Below are 25,434 nucleotides of genomic sequence, written 5' to 3'. Positions count from 1 at the left end.
CTGGTAGAACTTGTTCAAGAAAGATCCGATATTTAGCGGAGTTCATGCGGGATGGTAACAGGTATGGGTCGACTAAGCAGTCACCGACCATACCTGCCCACACATTTATTGCGAAGCGATGTTGTGCCGCATTGGGGCGCACACCGTGTGGGTTGTTGTGAGCCTACACATGAGCATTGTGCTGATTGAATAAGCCTTCCCGAGTGAAATAAGCCTCATCCGTGAACAAAACATTGAAATTTTCCCTCTCGCGAACTGATGAACAGCGCCGCCTACCGACTTATGCTGACGTTTCCTGTTATGGGTTCCTAAGCGATTCGCATTCCTTTAGATGTTACATCCCTCCCCTAAACGTTTGTACCAATATTTTTGAGACACCCTGTAGAAAAAGACACTTGCTAAGAAATATTCATAAACGAAATTGGAAATAAAAAAATACAATATAAATTCACATAAAAGATGAGATAAAGGTTACAGTACAACTGTCAAATGCAGGCAGGTCCAAGTATTTACAGAATTACAGAAATAGATGTGCCTGAATTAAATAGGCTTAGAGGAACTCTTCAGTCAGGTTCTGCTCCATGAACTAGTATTATCGATTCTTGGACCAGCCTGCTTGAAATATAGGAAGGGTTTTTTTTTACATAAAGTGTTGAAATAAAACTTGCTATGTGAACCTATTGCTGAAACTACAGTAACTATTTTGTTTTTGCTCAGGCAGTAGGCAGGCAATTTGATTGAGGCAATTTGACAAACATACTTGATGTAATTTCAGCAGTACGCTCACGTGGGGAAAAAAGTGTTGGAATTAATCTAAATATCATGTCATAATTCCACTTGTGTTTCTTCATGTTCTTAGTAATACAATTTATTTTTATTACTACTATTATTATTGAATATGTTTATTAACTATTAGTTCACTGTGCAGCCTTTGGAATAGGAGAATGTACAAATACCTCGTATCCTATGCACAGTGCAGTTACACAAATTCTTAAGATATTTAACGTGTTGTTATTATTATTATTAGCCACATGGTACAAGGAAGTCTCTGAGGCTTATGCTGTACCAGACAAAAAAGACAGTTTGTTTGCATTATATTATTATTACAATTCACATAGAATACATGTTGGAAATAAGGCTACCGGTGCATAGATAGAAATATGGAGATTATTTACATAAATAGAAGTTGTTTACATAAATATATTTGCATTATTTTGTACGTAGTTATAATTTATTTATATAAATCGAAGGTTTATATATAAGAAGAAAATTAAGCTCAAGCTAATACAAAATAATTAATTTCATTGGCTTGTTGCAAAGTTGACTCTGGCTACGGCGAGAATTTTATTATAGTTCGTTTCCTCTCTGACGACTCTTCTAAAAATCAAAGGTGAAAATTTCGTATCGCATACAAAATCTAACGGCCTGCATATTTATTTTAAATTCTTAAGTAGAGAAGAAAATAAAATAGAATTATATCTAACGAAATAACTTCTCTCATTTGTCGAAAATGGAAATGTAATAATCGCTGTTCTACATTTCAGATTCCGGACATACCAAAGCACCATCTGGTGATTACAGAACCAAAACAAATGCGTCCATTCCAGGTAATCGTTCCAGTTCATCCCCAAGTACAGAAAGTGAGTATTATTTTTATACTGTGCATCTGACCAGAATAAAACATAATTGTGCTTTCATGATTGCGCAGAGATTAACTGTATTGAATTTTTCACAACTGTTATCTCTGTCGGGCTTGTAAAGGCATAAACTTCTATTCTACCATTTAAACTGATGCGAAAAAAGTTCCGTTTCAAGTTTCATAAATATAAATCAGATGATATAAATCCCATTATATCATTTGAGATAGAATGAAAACTTGATAGAATTATATCGGGTCTTTTGTGAAAGCGAATTTTTATGAAACAACATGAACTGCAACAAAATTGAATTGCTAAACAACTTGCATATAAATTGTGATAGATATTGATAATATATTATTTTGGACACTTTTAAAATGATATATTGCATAACTAAAAATTGTAAAATTGTTAGAGAATAAACACCCTTCTAGCAAAATTGCTGATCACACTTAATATGATCACACCTTAAGCAGAAAATCTCAGTGTATTCTAACAAGGGGGCCTTGTGATAATAAATCCCTCTTTCCTACAGTAGTAGATCTTAGGATCTGGAAGATTTATGAGGAAGAGATCGAAGTTCTTGTTTCTGAAGTATTCCGTATACTCAGTCGCATTCAGGTCGGTAGATATGGCTATCCGCTCCATCTGAAGACCATATTCTCTCTTCGAATGAATTCGACTAGCTGAGTATTATGTCGAAGAGCAATACTGTCCGTGGAATGAATTCAGAAACCATGACACCTCTCACTTCTTAAAGTCCTTACATCTGATTCTCATTCCTGTGTTTTTGAACAGTTATGGTGCCTTCCTCAAGGATATATAGATCGGCGCGGCCTTCCATCATGATGCTACTATCAGGCCACCACAGTACTTTTCCTTTTTCTGATGGTAGAAGAATGGGTTGTGTTCACGATTTCTCTCTCTCTATCTCTGAACCATCTTTTGGAAGCCCCTCGTGGCTGTGCTGACGCAGTGCTGTTCTTTTTCCACCACTTCCCAGAGGCCCTGCTCATTCTGTCCCCTACATCCTCTCTCCCATTCTTTTCGCTTGGTGGGCCTTACCACCCTAATTCTGTGTCTGCCTCTTAACAGTCCCCCCCCCCATGTTAACAGGAGAAGGCGGGTTGCCTTTACAGGGGTACCCCAATTATCCCCTTGTTCTTTCTATCTCCAAGTGGAAGTCTTCCTATCATCTACCTCCTGTACCTTCCCCTTTTGCCCCAAAATTTGTTGTAAAATTTGTTGCTGCAAATAGCAACAAATATTACTAGAGAGGTGCTAACTGAAAATTGTACGCTAACATATCAAAAATTAAACCTACATAATGAAAACAGCAAAATAAAAATACTATTGACAAGCAGGTGGCTGCACTTACCCGAGGAAGCACACCAGCATAGAATCCTGCGGTGGTAAGGCGCAACTGCTGCCTGAAAAGAAACCCCTCCATCCTTACAAACTTTTTGGTGAATACAGACATATAAAAAAAGAAATTTTGGGAAACCACAGTGACCACTTGATCACAGAGGCAGGAATTAGATACTGAAAATTCCCAAATGCTCTCATTTCTTGCGCCTTACCATTGCAGAATTACGTATGAACTTTACGAATAAACGCCTTTTCGCGCTATTATCTACATAAACCCTTTTTACAAGTTGATGCCTTGGATAATGAGTCAAGCCGAAACCGGCTAATGAAGGGCCTCGAGCTTGGCCTCTAGACAAATCAGGCTGTAAAATGATGACTGTTGAGCGACCATACAAAAACTTTTCGCTACGCCCTATACAGCTGTTTTCGGCTCTTGCGCTTCGTCAGTGAGAAGCAGGCATAGTTCATGTCCTGTCCGGTCTACTGTTCGCCGCTGCCCTTGAATATTTCCTCGCAAGGTACACTGATTTTTCATTATATGCAGACGACCTCAAATTATACATAACATATAAAGAATCTGAACAAACTCGCCTGACAAATCAGTGATTCTCCGTGAGTGAGATTCACTGATTTGTTAGTGAGCATAACTCTGTTCATTCTCACGTCTTTTAGTCTATGCCTAAACTACCCACTGATGTGGTGCCAATGAGCACCGAAACGTCTATATGGAAAGTAGCGAAAGGTTTTTGTATGGTCGGTCAATAGTCATCATTTTATAGCGTGATTTGTCTGGTTCCTTCTCTATCTCATTGGCGGGTTCGAGTTTTGTAAGGATTCCATATGTTGTGCTTGTCTAAGTCCTAGCTCTTGCATGTTAGCTTCGGTATTTATATTTTATTATTATCATTATGTAGGTTTTCTTTATTCACACGCATTCATTTTGGTGAAACTAATATGGCAGACGTGAACTATTTCAAGAATATTTTGTTGAGGGTGCTGGATAGTCCCACATACTGTACTATTGATTGCAGTAATAAAAAGTAAGTAGCCCTTTCCACGTTATTGCTAGTCGTCAGCTTGATATATTTTTCATGCTTTAAAGCAGGGGTCTGCGACCTTGTGAGTGTCATTTGTGATCATTACGATAATAAAAATCTTCATGCGTGTGAACTTTTTTATTCATACATGCGTGGCCGATTTATGAACGTAAAAATAAGCAATTCGAATAAGCATCAGGATGCCGCATAAAATCTTGCGCGCCTTCTGGTGGCACACGTGCTCAATTACCCTCAAAATGTCGATGCCTGCTCTAGAGCATTCATCGACATTTTGAGGGTAACTGAAATAGAATAATGTTATGGATGACACTATAAATCATTCATAATTCATCCTCCTTTTATTTACACTGATCAGAGATTAAGGTAAGTCTGCCTTCCACGATATCACGGCAGTTTCTTCTCGCACATCTAAATAGGCTTTGGTTTTAGAAGTACTTTGGTTTCAGGCGGTTACTTCAGGATACTGATATTCTAAAACTACTCAGAATATTAGCATTCTTAATATTGTGAGTAGAGGTTTTCTGTACTTATTTAAAGAGGTTTGATAACGTTAATTCTGCGTTTTTTTTTTTTCTCAATTCCATCTGGAATTGATTTTTTGATGAGAAAACATTTTTGCGGCGCCTGCTAAATTTTTCAGACTTCAGTAAACCCGATTTGTGACGGAAATGACGTCACTTCCTAGATGACTCTAATAACCCTAACTGAGTCACTAACATTGATTCTGTAGAGTAAGTAGCGGGCGTGAGCATAAAACGTTACATCGTTCATAACTTCGGTTCTAACTGTTCGATTTTAAAAATTGAATTGGTTTCTATTTTCTTTCGTCGTCTACTATCGAATTGTGAAAAGTGTTTAAAATACAATCTCAAGTGTACCATTCCTAAGGATGTTTTCATATAAAATAAAACATATTTCGTGCCTACAGGGGTACACATGGAGTTTTTTTTTTTTTTTTTTTTGTTACAAACTTAACAAACAAGTTATTAATATATGCAGTGCGTTACATTTAAGGTGTGTTAGCAAATAGAAATAATTGATGGTTATTAATTTATTAAACTCTTATGCGACTCTCGAGAAAAAATACTTTTCGGCGCATTCGTCACATTGCCCATTCATTTCACTAATCAGTGCAAGGCAACAAGGACAATATCCACTGCTTCAGACGCAATATACGGTATATATTTAGCCTGCGTGATATGTATGGGAAAAAAGAAAGAATAATTTTCGAATTTCTATTGGTTTGATTTTAATGAAATATGGGATGGCTCAACGAAATGGCCCACGTATAAAATTTCACAAAAATCCGTTCACTGGGAGTCGAATATGGTGAAGATAATAAGTTCATTATGCTAGCTATGGCTATTGTATTATATTATTTGTTGTACGTGACGTCTACATGGGGGGCCTCCCCCATGTGAACTATGAACACCAGAAGAAATAACTGCTGCAACTTGTGGGAAAGGTACTGAATTCATTGTAATGAATTAAATTTTGTGCATGTTAGGTGGGCTTGGAAGCTAGTTGGGACTTAATTATTATGGCACGAGTATGTTATTTCTTTATTTATTTAGTTTGAGACCACCATCGTCTCACCCCAGGATAATAATGTGATGGCGGAGTTTACTCAGTTACGGTTCATTTATGAGTTACAATGGGATTATAAAACTCAAAACATGAACAGTGTATGGCAATAATAAAATTGGAGATTCGGTATGAAGTTACGAAAATTTTGAGAATAAAAAAAAAATTAAAAAAAAAACAACAAGAGTAAATTAAAATAACAAACATGTCAGAAATGAACAGGCGTTGTCGGCTGTGGACATGGAATTCTCTCATTGCGGCAATTAGTTATCTTTCTGGTGCCTCTTAAAGTGTTAACCTTGAATTATAGAGAAGGTAGAAGGTATCAACCCAAATTTTTGTTCTGTAGTTGTTTTCAAGCTAATCTTCAACTAGTAAATAGTATACATTTAAAACTTGCGGGCTTATTCACTTTCCCGGATCTCAGTATATTGGGTAACTTGGCAGCATATCCACTGTTGAGGATAATCCCATATGCTGTGATAATTAAGTTGCAATTATGTGAAGAACAGAATAAACTGCATTCAAAAATAAACCGAGAAGCTTCTCTGTCGCGTCAGATTATCAGTCTGCTAAGGCTTACGCGGATGCCGTCAAATACAACGCTGGAATGAGTTTCATGCGAACAGCTCACGCCACCAACAGCACTTCTCTTTAATCAATCTATCGTACGTTACTAAAGCCTTTATTGAATATGTTACTCCACGATTATGACTTCGAGTTTTGCATCTACAACGATATATATCATTGTGAAGCTCGTGACAAGGAACCGATTTTATGATATTAACCAAAATTTAATTAAAATACATGAAATAAATTTAATTGAGTCACTTAGCAGTATTTCTCCGTATGGGGTTATCACGAGGAGTGGAGTTTATTAAATAAATTGACGCCCTACTCTGTATATATTGCTTGTATATTATGCTCAAACCTTATGGTATAATGCCATGAATTTTGCGATATACTCGTTTATATACACTGGTGTTCAAAGAAAGTGCATCACCTAGGAATTTCATATTTATAACCCTTTTTCGCGATGGTATGTTACATTAATGACTAGCATCGCAAATAGAAATAAAAACAAAAGATATTTATTAATAGTTAAGGCAAATCTAAGTAATATTTGACAGGTGCTCTCAAAATATTCCAAAATGAGCATTTGCAACCTTTATACAACAGTTTTGGTAAACACGACAATTATGGCTGAAATGTCATGAAGTCCTCACTTTGCTTCAGTTTATCATTTTAAATGGAAAACAAAATGAAAAATTCACCAGGTGCAAATTAATATTTAGTTGAACCGCCTCTGGCCCTGATGACAGCAGCACAACGTCCAGGCATTGACAAGATCAATTTCTGAAGATAATCAACTGATAGTTCGTGGTTCTAAACACGAATTATGAAGTTCACGAAGGGTCTTTGGTTTCTTTCTGGCAATTGCAGATTCCACACGATGCCAACAGTTCTCTATAGGATTCAGGTCCGGACTGTTTCCTGGCCTGCTAAGAGTTGTAATAGACCGTTCTTCCAACCATTTTTTCACCTCTAACAAATGTAAATACATTACTGTCGCACCTCTAATGCAGAAATGAAGCTAAAGTAACTACAGAAGTACCTACTTACACTTTTCGCCCGATGACAAGGAGCAGAGTCGTCCTGAAAGATGCAGTTACTTGGCAGGTTGAAATGGTCTCTAATGGTTGGCAGCAATTTGTCTTCCAATATCCATTGGCATTTAGGGAACTTTTTATAAACTGCAGGTGACCTCCACAATACGAAATGCACCCCCATATCATTTGGCTGGTAGGGAATTTCACTGTAGACACCGTACAGTCTGGATGGTATTCTTCATCACGTCTACGGCGGATCGTTTGTCTCCCATCAGAGCCATGCAGGTTGAATTTCTTCTCAGCCGAGAAAATAACTGACTTCCACTGCTCGGAGGTCCATTGGACATGCTCCTTACACCAAATTAATTGGGCCATTTTAATTTTTTTGTGAGGGGGGGGCCTTCTTCTTAGGATTACGGGATACAAGTCCATTTTTGAAGAGGCGTTTTCTGACTGTTACTGCACTGCACTTGCTGAAAAGAGAATGGGAAGAACATACAGGAGTGGTAAAAAGTACCACTCCTGTATGTTCTTCCCATTCTCTTTTCAGCTCAGATGAATAAGCGTTACGGTTTTTAAGGCATAAGCGCTTCAAAACGCGGTCCTGTTTTGCCGTAGAGACTCGTTTGCGTCCGGTTCCTTTTTTCCTATCAGCAGAAACAGTATTCTTGAGTTTGGAAAGAAATCTACTCACTATCGACTGATTACAAGAAACTGTATAAGCAATATGACGGGAAGAACATCCTTCCTCACGTAAAGCAAACATAGCACTCTTTCTTCGTGGCGTCAACTGCACGTAACTCGCCATCCTGACACAAGCAAGGAATGACTGCAACTCTTGCAGAGCGTGCTTGTATAGCTGAAAGTAACAGCTGATGCAATATTACGTCATTACCTACGCGTGTAAATCTTATCTGATGTAATCTGTAAGATATATTGCCATATACTTAGGTTATTCGGACGACAATTACAATTTTAAGGGGTGATGCACTTTCTTTGAACACCAGTGTGCATATGTAAACAATGGCTTAACAATATGTTACATAGTGTATATTAGCTGGAATTTTATGCACTATTTACTTTTGAGCTACCACCAATATGCTTGTTAAAGTTATTTCATTCTGGCTAAGGCGTTAAGCTGTCGACTTCAATATGTGTTTCTAAGAATAGTGAATAGTTCTTCATTTTGGAAGAAATAATTCTACAATTCGTTATGAACCATAAAAATATCGGCGTTTAAGATATTTCAGCAGTTTTAATTGTTTAAGATTTCTTCAGTCTTCAGATTTCTACTATTATTCTTCGTTATTTTTTTCCCTTTCCATAATTGCTCTAAAGCAGTTCTGTTCTTTTGAACCCCGTCCTCCCCGTTTTTACATTAAACTCTTTAAAATCGTGCACTTTTAGGGATTCAGAAATGCCGGATTTTTGTTTTACAGAGGTAATAGAAGTGGTTGTGCGTTTTGGAGAAGCGCATTTCAATGAACACTAAGCGCCAACGGAACTTATTTACATCTCTAAACACGATTACGAAAATACTACATTCTTGAGCTGACTGCTCAGCTACTTACTAGTGATTAAAATGTAAATAATAGTTCAGTTTGTTGAATGTATATAAATGATAGTGAATAGTAACAGCAAGTGTTGTCATGTACGGTAATTTCAATTTTAAATGCAGGTCCAGTACAGCATCAGAAAGAATATCAATGAATGTGCTTCAAAGAAAAAAATATTTTCGCATTGGAGGTTAAAAAAATGAAGTATCTGTTCTTCTTAGATAATTTTTTATAGCATTGTCTGTAAGTTTCGAGACACTGGCTTTCATATGAAATAGCACAGCTTATCTTTTGAAAATTGCCCTCCGTATGGTGTTAATCATTGTTGTGTTGAAAAAAAAAATTAAAAATAGACGAAAGCATTTTTCAGTTCTTTCGTCGTGTTACTAAAATACTTTTCGTCATTGATTAACATTTGAAGTTTCCATAAAAAGTGTACTTCTCAACGGTTTATTGAGAAGTACATGTTAAAATATGTGAGAATACGAAAAGGACCAGGAGTCCTAACATTGGACTTCTGTCATTTGGTTCAAATGGTGTATGTCTGAAACTCAGTCCTGTCTTATATCTCGCAAAAAGGATTCTTCTGCTCCTACGCTTATCTTCGATAACACTCCGATTTCTAGGCAAGATCATACACTGGTGTGCAATACTTAAGGACCAGTCAGGTTTTCACCTGTAGCTTCTCAAAGGAGTGGCCTGGATATGTGAAAAGCATACCAAAGGAACCTCGTGAGGTACAGAAATGATGAAGGAAACAATACAATACAGAGAGACTTTATTCAAAAATGGAAACATAGCACTGGCTGCCATGATACAGATGCATCACTGCCAAAGATGGAACAAAGAGGTGGTCCTCAGTAGGAGATATGGTCACCCCCCCCCCTAATGTCGATGCACGCTTTGCACCGCCTATCCATACTTAGAACAATGTTGTTGATAAGTTCTTACGGTAACATTGTCCATTTCTCTGTCAGCGCCATCTTCAGCTGGTGAACATTTTCTGGTGGGTGTGGACGTGCCGCTAGGCGTCTCTCCAGAGCGTTCCATATGTGTTCGATGGGATTTAGATCGGAGGAAACTGGCAGGCCAATCCATACAAACAATGTACTCACTTTCCAAAAGCATTTCAACAGCTGCAGTGCAATGTGGTGATTTTTCATTATCATCCATAAACACGAACTCGGGGCCAATGGCACCTCGGAACAGACGCACATGGGGAAGGTTACCTCAGTACAGTAGCCGTGCACCGGTTACAGTACCGCCTTCCTGGAGTTGTATGGATGGATGTACTTGTGTACATCCATCCAAGATAACGCCTCCCCAGACGAGAACACCTCGACCGCCATATCGATCCCTTTCAGTGATGTTTGCGGGGTGGTACCGTGTGGCAACCTCTCGCCAGATTAGCTGACGTCCAGAATCGCTGTTGAGACCGAATCTACTCTCATCAGTAAAGAATACCTTACCCCGTTGCGCTGCTGTCCAGTTCTTGTGTTCGATGCACCACTGTTAACGGTGTTTCCGACGGGCAGGTGTTAAAGGGACACGGCGTACAGGCCGTCGGGCAAACAGTCCACCTTTGTGGAGTCGCCTGGCCACAGTAAACGGCGATGTCCTGTGTACCTGGTTTGCAATGGATTCCGTTGTCTGGTGTCGCTCCCTCTTGGCCTGGAGTATATAGCGGTGAACACTGGGCGCCGTTTTTCGTGGACAACCACCACTGGTCCTTCGAACAGCTGTACCTGTCATTCTGAAGGCTAACCACGCATGTGAGACAATGCTATGGGCGATACCGAACTCTGCAGCCACACACCTCGCACTTCGACCTTCCTCGAGCTTCCCAATTATTCGACCCCTGGTAAAGTCATCCAGATGTCTAATGGCCATTTCGTTGTCTACAGTGCTACAGACAACGAAATGTCTAATGGCCATTTCGTTGTCTACAGTGCTACAGACAACGAAATGTCTACTGGCCATTTCGTTGTCTGTAGCACTGTATGAAACCAATCGAACGTCTGTAACAATCGTGCTCATCATTCGGTAATTTGCACATAACTGCTGCTTTTATCTGTTTATGTGAGTCCTCTCATTACGATTCAAATATTTGCATGTGAACCAGCTTTCTACTAAACGGCCACAGTTATACAAATTGCCACAGGCTGTTTCGTTTGATTTTGTGGTTGTAACCTTTAGAAATAGTGTTGGTCCTTAATTTTTGCACACCAGTGTATATCTCTGTTGGAATTATCCTGACTTCTAATCTCACTTTGGCATAAGCTTATCACAAATATTGCTTCTTCTGCATCTAAAAAACTCGGTTTACTCTTTCGCTCTCGGCGTTACTTTTCTTTCGAACAGTTGTACAAATCACAAATCCGCCCTACCATGGAATATTTTTTCCACATCTTTTAAGGGGAGGTGTCCCTTAAAACCTCTCTCAGGCTTCTTCTACATTCCATTCAGAAGAGGGCAGTTAGGCTAATTAATGACTCATATCTAACGGAGTCTCGCCACTCTCTGTTTCATAGATTTTCTGTTTCTGCTGCATGCCTTTCTACAGATACTTCCGTGGGCACTGTTCTGAATTGGCTTACGTAATTCCTCTCTCTCTCTCTCTCTCTCATAGCAGTTCGAACACGTGCCGCAACTAGTCAAAAACCTTTTACTATCCAACTTCAAACTCACAAAACCAACTTTTCTTCTTCCATATTTATTCATTCAACTTTTGTTTTCTGGAACAACCTTCCTTCATACGCATTTCCCGAAAATTAGAATCTACAGAAACTGAAGTCTAATGTCAATAAATATCTTCTTTCATCTTCTCAACCTCCAACCCATTCACGGTATTAAGTACTATAGGTTCTAATACCTCTGGTGTTTGGGGTTTTCATAAATAAAATGTTGGGAGAGGACTTTGTTAAACTGAATCTAGTTCACATGATGCATTTCAAGCGCGCGAATCGGAAGTTTGATACGATTTAACTGGCATATTTGCGAAAAATTGGGACCAGTGAGACCAGTATTAGCTTGCCAGTTCTGACGAAATTATCAATAGTCAAAGCTGCTATATGTGAGTAAATTGTAAGTATTATCAGAACCATAGCGGGGTCTACTGAGAGATTATGGAAAAACCAATGTGCGTACTGGCTGAGTTCAGTGATAGAATAATTTGTACGAAAACTAACTTGGTGATAGTAAGCTCTGATAATCGAAATTGCGGTAGATCCGTATTTAACAGTAGTACTGCTAATATAGCACTCATTACAGTTTTGCTGTAATTGGAATGCTTTTCAGTCGGTGGGATATTAACTGTGATATGAAGGATCATCTTAATATTTTGTGCAATAGACAGCGTCAATGCGAGGAGGGAGATTAATCTATTTTTTTCCTTCTGATTTTGTATTATAAATGTGGCTGCACGGTTAAAAGAAAATAATAAAAACCTATTTATTAGGGTCACCCGGAAAGTTATATCATCTAGCCATGTGAATTGTGTCTGTAAATTGCGTGTGTTCTTTGGTCGATTTGCCTGCTTTTCTGGACGAAAAACCCTGGTTCCGGGGGAAAACTTCGCTATCTACGCCTGAGACCGACTAACTCAGCCACGGAGTGAAAAAAAAGCCCATAAAAGTCACTGGCGTCATTGACGGGATTCGAACCTGAGCTTTTTCCATCTGATGTTGGGAGGATGGTGACGATACTACTGTGCTACCGCGCAGAAGGCGGCACGGATAATTTTTATTGGAAAATACGCTGATTTGATTGGTTGGTTGTTGTAGAGTTTTAGCCGCATCTGCCACTAAGGGCCATATTATGCGGTGTATTCTGTGGTCGATTTTCCTGTTTGCTTGCCGAAAATCCTTAGTTTTCCTGTGGAAATGAACTTAGGTCTTTTCCACCCGACGTGGGGAGGAGGCTGATCATATCGATGTGCTACACACGAGGGTGCGCTGATTAGATATTGTAATTCAATTTTGAGGCAATTTTTTTGAAACAACATTTTGCTTCCATTGTAAATGAAGTGTATATAGGATTCATTTCTTGAAGCTGCATTTTCTTTTCCCACGTTGAGATTCTGATAAAGCTTAATTCAAATTATAAGTTACTTATGGAACTTTGGCTGTTGAATGATTTCTTTAGAATTCATAGCTTAACGTTCTCAACGTTAAGCTTCCTGTCAATTTTTCACAAATACGACAGTTAATACTGTCAGATTTTTATTTGCGCACTTTGTATTCATTAGGGGAACCAAATTCATTTTAAAACGAAGTTCACTTCGGACATACAGAGTTCGAACCAACAGATGATGCTCGCGAACACCAACGTTAGTCCTCTTTCTTCTTGAGACGAACTGTTGAGAAGGGCATTTTTTTCCCTAGAGTATTCAGAATTTGTTTTCCCCGTTCATGTGTTTTTTTTTTCCCAACGCTACAGAGATTTAACTATACGTAGGTAACTATTAGGTTGCCTCCATAACTATTTAACTATCAGGAGGTAAGTTTAGAAAAGTCAAAGTATGCTGTTGTTCTTAAGGAATAATTACAACGAGACATATGAAATCTTTGTCAGTTTAGGTGACATTTTGATTTTAATAATATGCTGCCGAGAAATTCATTCAATTTCTCGCACGTAATAATCACCAAGTTTTCTTTTAGCCGCCATTATAAGTAGTTATGCAGTTGACGAGCTACATGACTGAAGTGAGTGGGGAACAACAGGCGGCCTAACGGTCGCTTGTTTTCAAACCCTGTCCTGATTCTGCGGGAGAGAAGGCCGATTGCACGACTGAACTGCCTGTGGTTTTCTTCCTGTTATAGTTATATTGTCAATACAAGCCTTGGTTGTATTATAACTATGTCATTATGACTATTCTTTATGCACTTGAGCTAATTTGCTGATTATGGAGAAGATTAACCACATTTTTCCAGTTGTACCCACACTGGGCATTTTCTATTTCTTCGCTCTCAGCTGGCCTAAAGTGGGATTACACTGGTTACACCCCGTCTCACCCACGTGCTGAATTGACTAGCCACATAGCTTTAATTTGTAAGAGTAGTTGCGCTAAGCTTACTGAATAGGTAATAGCACTAAAATAGAGAAATATCATCCTTTTTTCTCATGGACACACGTCATCGTTGATATTGCCGGATTGACATCAAGATCTCTTAATATTCCGGATTGTAAAATAAGTACCGGATTTTAAAGAATTCTGGATTGTAAGGTGCCGCATTTTGCAGAGTTTTCCCGAATTTTGTTATCGCTTTATTTACTGTGAATGTCGTATGCAGAAATTTCTTTTTTTTCCCTTCCTGACTTATTACCTTTAGTGCTGCTACACAATAAACGTATGCTTAAGAGTTTTCTTCCATATTCAGTGATGGAATTCATTCATTAAAGTGTAATTACAGTTCTTTGTCTCTGTACATTCCTTCAGTTTCCTTCTTCAACACCGCCCTTAACCAGCATCCTTTGTCTCCAAGAGTACGCTCTCTCTCATTTCCGTTTGGCATCTCCAAATCCACGAGCATTCTGCGATGGGGTAGAGGTGGAACTCATTTCAGTGGACCGTGCAGATATCGTTTAGTGGTGTTATGTAATCTTAACTGTATTTCCTTGCTGAATACCCATTACAAAACGCGGTTGAAATCTGGCAGTATATGGAAACGGTAATTACAAGGTCGTTTTCTTTGAACGCAAAACTTCTGTCACTTAAGTGTCGCACTTCACTTTTTCACCGTCAGCATGTAGCCGGTTGCCATGACAGCCATTCATCACGAGCTACAAGTTACAAGGTGTTTTCTTTCTTTACTGCTCGATCACACAGCTAGAAATCTGTTGACTGTGATCGATATAATATCGAGTTATAAATTCCACTAGATGGCGCTTTCTTGCTTGAACAAAGAATGCAGCATGATGAAGTTGACAATCGCTTACTTCCCAACTGTGAATGTAAGGTAAACAGAGCATCCCAGGTATTACCTGGCAAATGAGGTAAATATGGCAGTTGTTTGGTTGCCAGGTTACCAAACATAGCAGTCACTTCTTACGAATGTTTTACACACGCGCCTACAGGTATTTCTGCCAACTCCTTTGGTTGACGTACTCAGACTTGTGCCCTTTAATTTGAAGGGGGGGGGGTAGTAGTTGGCGTGTGTCAGTTTACTGGACGATTTCCTGCTATTTCTTTCGTGCAAAAAGTTTACTTCAACGACGCAGAGATTGTAGTTAGCCGGAACTTTTGGGAAGAGACAAAAGGGAGCTAAAAGAGCAGATTTAAAACAGGTTTATCCTCTTCACTGAGAAAGAGAAGGGACAGGAAGTAGAATAAGTATAGCAATAGGGAATAAGGAACGATGAGGAAAACGGGAAATTGGAAGACATTAGAAGACAGATGGAGAGGAGTAAACGGGATGTGGTAAGGTTGTATGAGGGGAAAAGGACTTTAGAAGTTAGGATTCGAATTTGTATTGTGATGAAAGAGAGAAGAAATGATATTGCAGTTGAATGACGAAGTAAGGGGGGTGCAGAAGAGGTTGAATATGTTATTGATAAGATAATGATGGAGAAGGTAAAAGCAGAACATAGAGACATGGTAGTGTATATGAGGTATATGTGTCAACATCAGATGGAATGTATTGAAAGAGCAGAAATAAGTAGTAGAGAAAAAGACTTCTCATAGTAATAGGGAACTGAAATGCGATACACCGTTGACTACTTTACTGACGCCTACAATGAGTGATCAGAAACAAACTGATTATCTTCAAAATTAGAAATTAAGAAACTTGTTTTCGATTATTACAGAGCTGTAAATTCTTAAATAGCATTCTATAAAGCTGTAAATGTATGGAAACATTTACACAGTTACTGTATCTCTTCTCCATATTTCCTGACTTTCCTTAACTCTTTACTTTCAGCTTTGTCATCTCTCTCTCTGAAAGTTCGTCATTGCAAAATCATTTAGAGGTAGTGCTGACACATGTACCAATTTACTGTTGTTATTTTTTAAATCGCCCACTTTTTTGTTATCTTGATCTTGCTTGTACACGTGTAAACGCCATTTGTAACGAAAGAAAACACTAATTAACCACTTAAATAGTAAGTTGATTTAGAAGGGAGTTACAGATAGTAAATATATTTGTCTGTACAGTGTATAAATAAAATCTACACCTAAACTTTGCAATTAACCCATAATTTGGCGATATTTCCTGATCCCCTGTGGAATCGTATCATCAGATAGGAGGAGAGAGAGAATCTTTATTGCAACTATATATACACAAGGTGATTACAATTAATGTCATCACGCCCAGGGTTCACAGAACAGATTTTGAAATAAAAACATATACATTCCTAAGGTTACTTAAAATATAATTTAACAATTAATAAATAATAAATTTAACAAAGTTAAGTTTGCTAGTTAATTGATAAGTTGCACGAATTTATTGACATGGCATAGGATTGGCGTACGGTGTAATTTTACATGCACAAGAATTGCATTTTTACTAGAAGTAAATTGCGTAAGGCACCAGAAAAACAGTTCCAGGTCGTATTACTTTGTATGGATGGTTGCCAATAAAATTAGCTTGGCAGACGGTTTAATAACACTGCAATCAGAGGGTCTTTGATTTATTCGGCGTCTTAAAGAGGAGTGGTGGTACCAGATGCCAATGTCCTGTTCCTATAGGTGCGATTAGAGGCAAACTTCTGTAGGTCGACACCTAGCCTTTGCACAGTATGCAGCATTTGATAAGGGAATAAACCCGGTCTATGTGTGGCCTATACGGGTTTTGGTTGTTTCCAACGTTGGAGTGGAGTGTAGAGAAGGTCAGGCGGTGGGATGCGCCATTAGTAAGTGTCCAAAATTAAGGGTGCCTAAATCTGTCCAGTGAGCGTTTTCTCAGTAATGAGAATCGCCTGTGCCTTAATGAGTTGAGGAATCCGCTGTATCTCCATCGTCATGGCTTTAGCGTGCTCTTGTTATGGAAGCCTTGCTTTCCAGTTTGCCCATTTTAGCAACCAAAACTCATTTGACAACAGTGGCTTTATTGTCGTTGAGGCTACTGAACCTTTATTTCAGCCCCATATAATAGTAGTGGATAAGATATCGTCCTGATATACTTCTTTATTATTACGCGATCCTTAATATATTGTATATCTCGTTTTGCCATCCATCTCAGTCCAGCCTCACGGGATGACAGTTTTTCAATCTGCAGATTAAATCGCAGTTTGGGTCAAATGTCACACCCAGATCAGAATCAGATGTAACCTGAGGAATATGTGTATTGTACTGGATAATGTTTCAGAATATCAGGTCCTTAAGAAACAAACTTAATGCACTGGAAGAGATTCTATTATCAAACTTCTTGTGCCTCGCTGAAACATGGCTAGAGCCAAACCAGACGGATATAAGTTGCTCCATTCTCGCAGGTTTTCATGTACTGGCCGCCTCTCGCGATAACGGCAGAGGGAGGGGGTGGGGTTTGGTAGAGTTGTTCTAATTTTCAATATAGAAAAGTTCTCCATCTTACGCTCTGTCTCAAGACGTCGAAGCCGTAATGGTAGCTCTGAAACATCAAGATACCACTATAGACGTCGCATCGTGTACCTACTTCCAGCATCAACTATGAGGGCTAACGACGTAGCCACTAACTGGTTAATAAATAAACTGCACCCAGCAGTCACCCATATTATGCGTGGAAACTTAATTCTTCCCTCTATCCAATACCACAAAAGTCGGCTCACAGAAGCTCTCCAGTCACTCCAAATCTTCCACGTTAACTACCGGCCAACGAGAAACCAAAACCTGTAGTCTACTCTTTGGCGACATGTCAACTCGAAGAAACCACAGGCGACAAGTTTCAATCTGGCCACCAGCTGAATCATATTTATAACTCTCCTACCCCTAAAAAAAGTTCATTAGTTCCAAAACAAAATCTGTGCGAAAAAGGTCACACAGATTTTGTTTTGTTCTTGGTTCCCCACAATATCTGAATCTAGTGCGCTGCATTGAAGCTGCATCTACTTTCCTATGGCACATCTTAGACAGATGCGAACTGAGCCTCGAAATTGATCTAGTGACCAAATGGATCAATACTATCACCCTTCACACCGCTACCAAGACCGTCACCATCACCCCGCGCTCCAGAGCCTGTTGGACGCTCCAACTCAACTAAAATTTCCACTCCAAACACTACACACGCCAAATGGAAAGCTTCTGGCGGCATCCAAGATCTCATTTATATTCCAGAGCCGAATTCAACAGAAACAAATCAGCGGCAATTAAGATTCCATCTGTATACTTCACTCCTACATCTCTTAGAAAGCTCCTTCAATTTCCCCGGTAATGTTCTCTGTTTCCTAGAATCTCTCCTATCCAAGAGGACACTTGTGCTAAAGATCGGAAAGAAGACCTTTATACGTCATGTAACTGCTGGTGTGTGCCTGCGTGGTAGCACAGTGGTATAATAATAATAATAAGATTCTTTATTAACATAAATTTTATACACTACTGATTCCTTACACAGAAAGCCAGAGGAATCTTACAATTAGTTGTTTATACAAGTGATTTTGATTTATAAAAAAAAATAATAATAATAAAATAAAATAATAATAATAGCTAAATAATAATTAATAGATCAAAGCAAAGATAATAGTCAAAATGTAAAAATGAATGAAGTAGTAATTACAGCGAAAAAGGAATACAAGTTGAGCAGAAACAAATTACATAAGTTAACTAAGATCGTCACCGTCCTCATCCCAACCGGGTGGAAAAGATCCGGGTTCGAATCCCATCGATGACGCGAGGAACTTTTATGGGCTTTTTTCATTCCGTGACTGAGTTAGTTTTTCGGAGGCATAGATAGCAGGGTTCACCCCCCTCCCCCAGAAACTAAGATTTTTCGTCCAACAACACAGGCAATGTGCAGACGCCATAAACATGGTTATATGAAATAACTTCCGGGTGACTCTAATGCAATATATATACATATATATATATATATATATATATATTTTTTTTTTTTTCTAGTAACTGCTGGTGTTCCCCAAGTTAATCATGGTGCCGTGTGTGGTCAACAAATGCAATTGGATCACATATACTGACGATGTCAAGTTCCTTGACATCGTCAGCATATGTGATCAGCTGCTGAGTGGGATAGAATATCGGCACTCAGCAGCCGAAAGCAAATCAACAGGAAACTACAGTACATACGTGAGTACCTCAACGTATTCAACCTTCAAATCAATCCTCTGAAATCACGACAAATCATTTTCTCGCTAAAGGGCAGCCCATTAATTTTGGAGGCTGCGCTCAATGGCTCCTCAGTTCCAAGTGTTCAAACTCACAAAGATCTGGGAGACGCTTTCGACTCAAATCTATATTTCACCGATCACCTTAACCTCATACAGCTGCTCCACACCTGGTAAAAAGATACCGTATATATCCGACAGTACTATACACTTCAGAGATATGGGCTTCGGCTGCCGAATCCAACCTTAAAAGGATAATTTCTGCCGAATTCTGGCAGTTAAAATGGGCCAACACCAAACTCCACCTTTATCCAGTTTTCAGACCAACTGGTTCAGTTAGCAGCTGCCCTTCAACTGCATAGGCTCCTATCCTACATCGAAGAAAGAAGGTTGCTATTCACAATCAAGATGGTCACGGGTAAAATTACAGAGCCGAATTTTTGGGATCACTGCTGTTGGCGCATTCTTCTCCCTTATCTCCGGTCTTCAGCACAGCTGCTAACAGACCATAACCGGCTAGTACTGATCGACAGATTCCTGCCAAAGTAGATGGTGGTCTCTAAGAAGTGGGAAACAACAAAAAATACAGAAAGGGATCCTCGTTACATTAAAAATTTCAAACTTTGCCTTGCAGTAGCGACACCCGTGACTACCACAGATGTGTCCTCCATGTGCTAAACGCCGTGGGCACATGTGACCACGCTTGTCCAGCTTGCCACTCGGCCACTTCATTAATATCTCATTGCAAATTTGTAGTTACGGTTAATGTAATGATTCAATTATTTATTTATGTATTTGTTGCATATATGTATGGGTATGTATTATGTAATATGTATGTATTTCTTAAGTCGCTATGGATGTAAATATGTATTGTAAACTCCTGGCACCACCATTCCGTGACGACGGGATTAATTGTACGCAATTCCAACGCGTGGTATAAGATTGGTAATTACTAAAGGTAAAATTCTGTGGAAAAACACCTCGTAAAATCCCCAACTACATTTTTACTAAATCAACTTCGGTCCTGTCTACCTGTTTGAAACTTATAGCTTCAAATTAGCTGACACCACACTGAATGACAGAACAAGTTCGGTTGTCTTATTGCATTAGGTATCCATACGTGGAAAGTTCGATAGAACATTGTAATTTTATTCTTGCACATTAGCATGCGAAGTTTTAAACGTACACACTTTCTTTAAGTCCCACAAGCAGCTAATGCATGCTAACGGCGCTTTCGTTCGGGATGGTGAAAGCGAGGGGATTATTTAAATGGAAACATATATTACCAAGAAAGACACCGTGGGTGAGGATCTACAGCCACGAATATTTTCTCAAACTGTCCTTTAGTGAATTTGCTTATGCAGAATTTTTCCGAACAGATTTCTTTAAAATACAGTTCCTAAAGTAATGTGATGTTCACGCCTGAAAATGTAGTCTCATTCCCATAGTGCCGTTACTGGTTCAGGCAAGGCTCTTGTTGTCATGCTGCACACCACATTATCAAAATGACTTGCAAGACTAATGTACACTATTTGCGTTCTAATACTGTTATGGTTTGATTGTTCTCCTCGGTATATTTAGAAATATGTCTATTCTTCGTGCATACCAAGTGAAGGATAATCTCTCTCTCAGCTGCCCTAGATAGCATACACATACAAAACATGGACCGGTTGCATACCATATAATCTCGTCATGCGGTTTTTGTCTGAAATTGTAGTGGTTGCGAAGTCTGACGATTAGCAAGTACTCAGTTTGCCCGACTGCACCCCCCCCTTTCCAATTAAGTGACTCTATCACTGTTTTTCCATTCCTTCTCTGCCAGCTTTGTGTCGCTTAAGGAAAGAATTCAATTCTTTATTGACTCCACTTGTCATCTTGTTGCTGTGTTCTGAAGGGACACACTTATTCTCGCCGTTCTCCTTCTATTAAATTGTGTTCCTGGTTGTCATAGAGACGGCACTGCTTTGTGGAGAGCGTGGGCCGCCGACTCCCTGTAGCTGCAGAGATATACTTTCACGTGCATCTTCGGAAATCTTGCGTCTGTTGGCACCGATGGAAGAGTAACTTGCATTGCGAATCCCCGCGAACACGAAACGTTCCACGCTGGATGGCATGCAAAAAACAAACACACCTGTCAAAGAGATCCCTTGTATTGCCGGCAATATGGAGGAAGTTTCGGAAATGGACGCCCAAGAGGACAAGCACAATCGACTGTACGTTTGGCGACGAAGATCGTTTGTCAACAGCGTCAGACATCACCTTGTCCAGCGGAGAAGGAAAAACAGTGTGTCGACCGAGAAGTTTGTCCTGCCAGCTCCCAGGAATCTCACCACGTAAGTACAGGTGTATAGCCAGGTAAAATCTTAATGGCGTGGGTTCGAGACGAGGGGCAGGCGACTCTAGGTTACCTGTAAACATGGCCGAAAACATCGTAGGAAGTTCTTTATGGATATTCTGCATGAAATTCAGGTACAACCTCCTACTGCTGATATACTTGACATACATTTTTTTTATATGAGAAGTACGAATAATAGCCTACTATTTTCCGCTCTCCCCACCCCTCTGCCCCTCATTCAATCACATGTAAGTATATATCACAATATCAATCCTTTAAATAGTCTTTCATTTAGCAGAAGAAAAAGCACAACCCTTTTTTGTTACTGGGATTAATAGTGAAAAATCTTATTACACTAAGAACAGCTATCAATTATTTTCTATCAAAAAGTTTGTATTATACAAACATATCTACTGTTGCTAGGTGTTGTAACTATAGTTAGCAACATCATTTTTTCAAATATTGCTATGAGTTTCAGTATCTCGTTGTATGAAATTGCTCGCACTGTTAAGGCATATTTAGTTGAATCAACTGTAAATTGATGCGAAATATTATTATCTAACGAGTTCTTGTTTTCTTTTGATAATTTTTTGTCTCTCAGAAATTCGCGGATCGTTACGTTCATGAATATCTGTGAAGCAGCACTAAATGCGAAGGTCGTGGAAAGATTCCTGTGCTCTGGAGCAAGGAGCTTTATAAAAAATTTCTACGATCAACTTTTTCTAGGAATTGCAACGTAATTGTATGTTGTAATTTCTGCTTAAAAGTATTCAGATTCAGAATAAACTTAAATATACCAAATGGTAACGGTGGAAGAGAAAGGGGTTAAGTCTTTCCTATTAATTCTATTTTTAACAATTATGTTTATCGCTGTCATTGGAACGTTTACTTGTTTGTTGTCTACGATATCACTGCAAAAGGGTTTTTAAAAGCTGATCCTCAAATGCTTTAAATGGTATTTGTATGAAGTGTTGCCATAACTAATGAAACACGCTTAAGTGTGGTCAAATTTTCATATTCCAAAATACTGTATTTTTCATATTCACGACTTTTAATTTAAAAAAAAAAAACACACTGGGCTTTTTAAAGGAAATTGTTTGGAAGAGGTTTTATTTGAGGAATCCATTGAACACGATTTTTATATTGTTAATCGCGAATGCTGAAAGCAAAAACAGTTTATATTTATGAAGCACGAAAAGATATATACAAGATTAATGAAAGCTACTGTAAAATTGATCTGAAACATTTGTTTCACTCAAAATACAGTAGACTCTCGATTTTCCGGGATAGATGGTAAATCAAAATTCCCGGATAATCGGGCCCAAAAACTTTTCGTAAAATTCTACCTTTGAACACTCTCAACAATTGCTCATCTTTACTCGACTTTTGTATATTCTTAATTTTAATTGTCTGTTAAATACTCTGGACTTCATTAGTTTTTCATGTGCATGAGAAACATCTTCTTACACTCAGGATATGGACTTATTTCATTGGTAATATATTTGGACTGGTTTATCTGTGAACCTAGATAGGCGAAATTCTGAATATGCTCGAGAGAAGCCGCTGATTGTTAAATTCTCCCACTGTCTTTTTGCCCAGTCCAGTCACTTCTAAATTTCTGACTACCGCCTCCAAAACCAAGTAAAATAACACAGTAAAGAGTGCATCGCCTTGTCTGACACCAGCGTTAGTCAAAGGGAGTCGTCAACTCGCCAATGCTCTTCTCACCACTGCTTTAGAGCCAGCCAGGGTTGCTTTCACGAACCTAACAGTCCTTGCAGGTATGCCCAAGAGAAGGAGATCATTTGTCATTTCTTCTCCGTTAAGGGAATCAAAAGCTTGTTTGAAATCTACATATAGGTTAAATAAGTGTATATTATACTCAAATGCTTTTTCCTGTACACTCCAAGTAAAACCAGTTTATTTCTGTCTTTTTAATTTCGTAGAACAGTATGGCAACCGAACGATGCTAAATGAATCTGATACATTTTGTTGTATTTGTGGCAGCTTTATTTGTAAGAAAAGAGAGGAAAAACATTTATAGAATTTGTTAAAAATGCCTATTGTTGTTATTTTGGGATTAAATTGGTGACCAAGGAAGTGGGCACCAAACAGTCTTCTTTTCTGTTTTAAAATTTGCGGAAATTGATTCAAGGTAAAAAAATAAAAAAATATATATAATACTTGGCCCATTCCTATGGAATGTGGTCATGGATGAGTTCCTGAACCGGGCCGTGTTTCCACACAAGCCTTCGCAGATTACCTGATTCTGAGAGTCACTGGAAACTCCAGAGGTTCCCTCGAAACAACAGCCAATGAAGCCCTAACAAAGCTACAAGAATAGGCTGTCCTCCACAAACTTCATATACCCCCTGAGAAAACCACTTCAGTTCTACTCAGAGGGACCTTTCAAATAAGCACGCTGCCGCAGATTAAAATTGCTGGCAGAACCATCAAACTGGCAACTGATCTGAAGTACTTTGGGGTAATTCTCGATCCCAAGCTTACGTTTTACCCGCATCTAGACTACCTTCATCGCAGGAACTACACCGCAGTGGTAATGAGGATCAGCAGATCTGACTGGGCTCTCAATCGCCGCTCACTGTAAATGCTATACAAATCTGTATTTATTCCCACTATAACCTATTGTGCAGACGTCTGGTATCATCGTGTACTCATTGCTCGTAATCAAAGGAAGCTCACCTCCATTCAGCGTAATATCCTTCTCACTATCACGTGCCTGCTGCACGGTAAGCAACCCAACGCTCCAAGTCCTGGCGGGTATTCTCCCTCTGGACTTGCAGATAATTCGCAAAGGCGTGCACTACCGGCTCGCAAAGTGACTCCCTACCACGTCCCAGATTTCACTATTAACCAAGAAAACACCACCAATAAATCCATCGCTAAAAAAATTCTTACATCAAATAGCCTAGATCTATCCTAAAGCTCCAGCATGGTAAAGCCCAGGTTTATACACCACTTTCCATAAATCACAAACTTGCTTCTGAACATCGTGGATGATCCTCGCGGGCTTTGCTGTGATGGTGCTAGCCCTCGTTGTTGTTTGGTGCATTAGCAACTAAGGCCATATTGCTCCGGGGATATGCGGTGGTCATTCCCTGACCTTTCCGCGTCCTCTGTATTTGGTGGTCACGGGCTCGTACCCCGCTCTAATCAAGAAGCGTGCTATGCATTGCTGCTCCTGCCCACCTGGCTACGGAGGCGCCTGCTAGCCCTCATAAACTTACCATTAAATGTATTCTAATGTCAATAATTTGCCTCATTATCATCATTTTATTTAATTTGCATTCATTTTATTATTAATTATTTGTTTATTTATAGGGTATAACTAAATAAACTAGCTCAGGCTGTCTAAGTTTTTTGGCCTCGTGGCTCACCGGGTATACTTTTATAATGTATATTCTGAAATCTTATCTTCCTTTTTGGCCTAAAGGCTAACTCTGTATGCAAATTAATTTGGTCTTAGGGCTCTATGGTATAGCTTTTATTGTACAATATTGTACTTTAAGCAGATTCAAATCCTTTATCTTAAATCCTTACCTTATATACTGTTTTAATTATTTTACAGACAGCTGTAATGTTTAATCACTAATTTGATGGCATTAATCTGATCTGGGAATCTTTTCCTGCTTTTTATACTTTTCGTGCAGTTCAATTCAAACATTTTCACTTTTACCTTTTATTAATTAAGGCGTTTATGAATGCCAAAAATAAATTTTGATATCATATACTTGGATTTCAGGAAAGCTTTTAATACTGTTCACATGAAAGACTGCTGTACAAATTGGAGAGGTATGGCATTAAGGGTAAGTTGCTACAATGGAGAAAGGGATGGTTGAGTGAGAGACGACAAAGAGTGGTAATCAATGGACTTCGTGGACTGCTCTTCGTGGACAAATGTTATTAGTGGAGTTCCCCATTGTTGTTTTGTATATTTATCAATGATATTGATGAAGGTATCTCAGGTTTAATATCCAAGTTTGCAGATGATACAAAGATTGGCAGGGTTGTTAACGA

General features: G+C 38.9%; 1 protein-coding gene across 1 annotated transcript in view; it reads left to right on the top strand.

The window, feature by feature from the left end:
* Window positions 1–25,434, top strand: part of LOC150083126 (ankyrin repeat and fibronectin type-III domain-containing protein 1-like) — a 558,629-nt gene that overhangs the window by 147,156 nt on the left and 386,039 nt on the right. The window contains exon 5 of the mRNA XM_090378398.1: window positions 1,545–1,640. Coding sequence (XP_090234524.1) covers window positions 1,545–1,640 — 96 coding nt within the window. The remainder of the gene's footprint in view (window positions 1–1,544; window positions 1,641–25,434) is intronic.

This window comes from Mastigoproctus giganteus, chromosome 7, assembly GCF_048544385.1.
Source record: "Mastigoproctus giganteus isolate SK-2022 chromosome 7, ASM4854438v1, whole genome shotgun sequence".
NCBI lineage: Eukaryota > Metazoa > Arthropoda > Arachnida > Uropygi > Thelyphonidae > Mastigoproctus > Mastigoproctus giganteus.
This window is presented reverse-complemented; position numbering and strand designations above follow the sequence as displayed.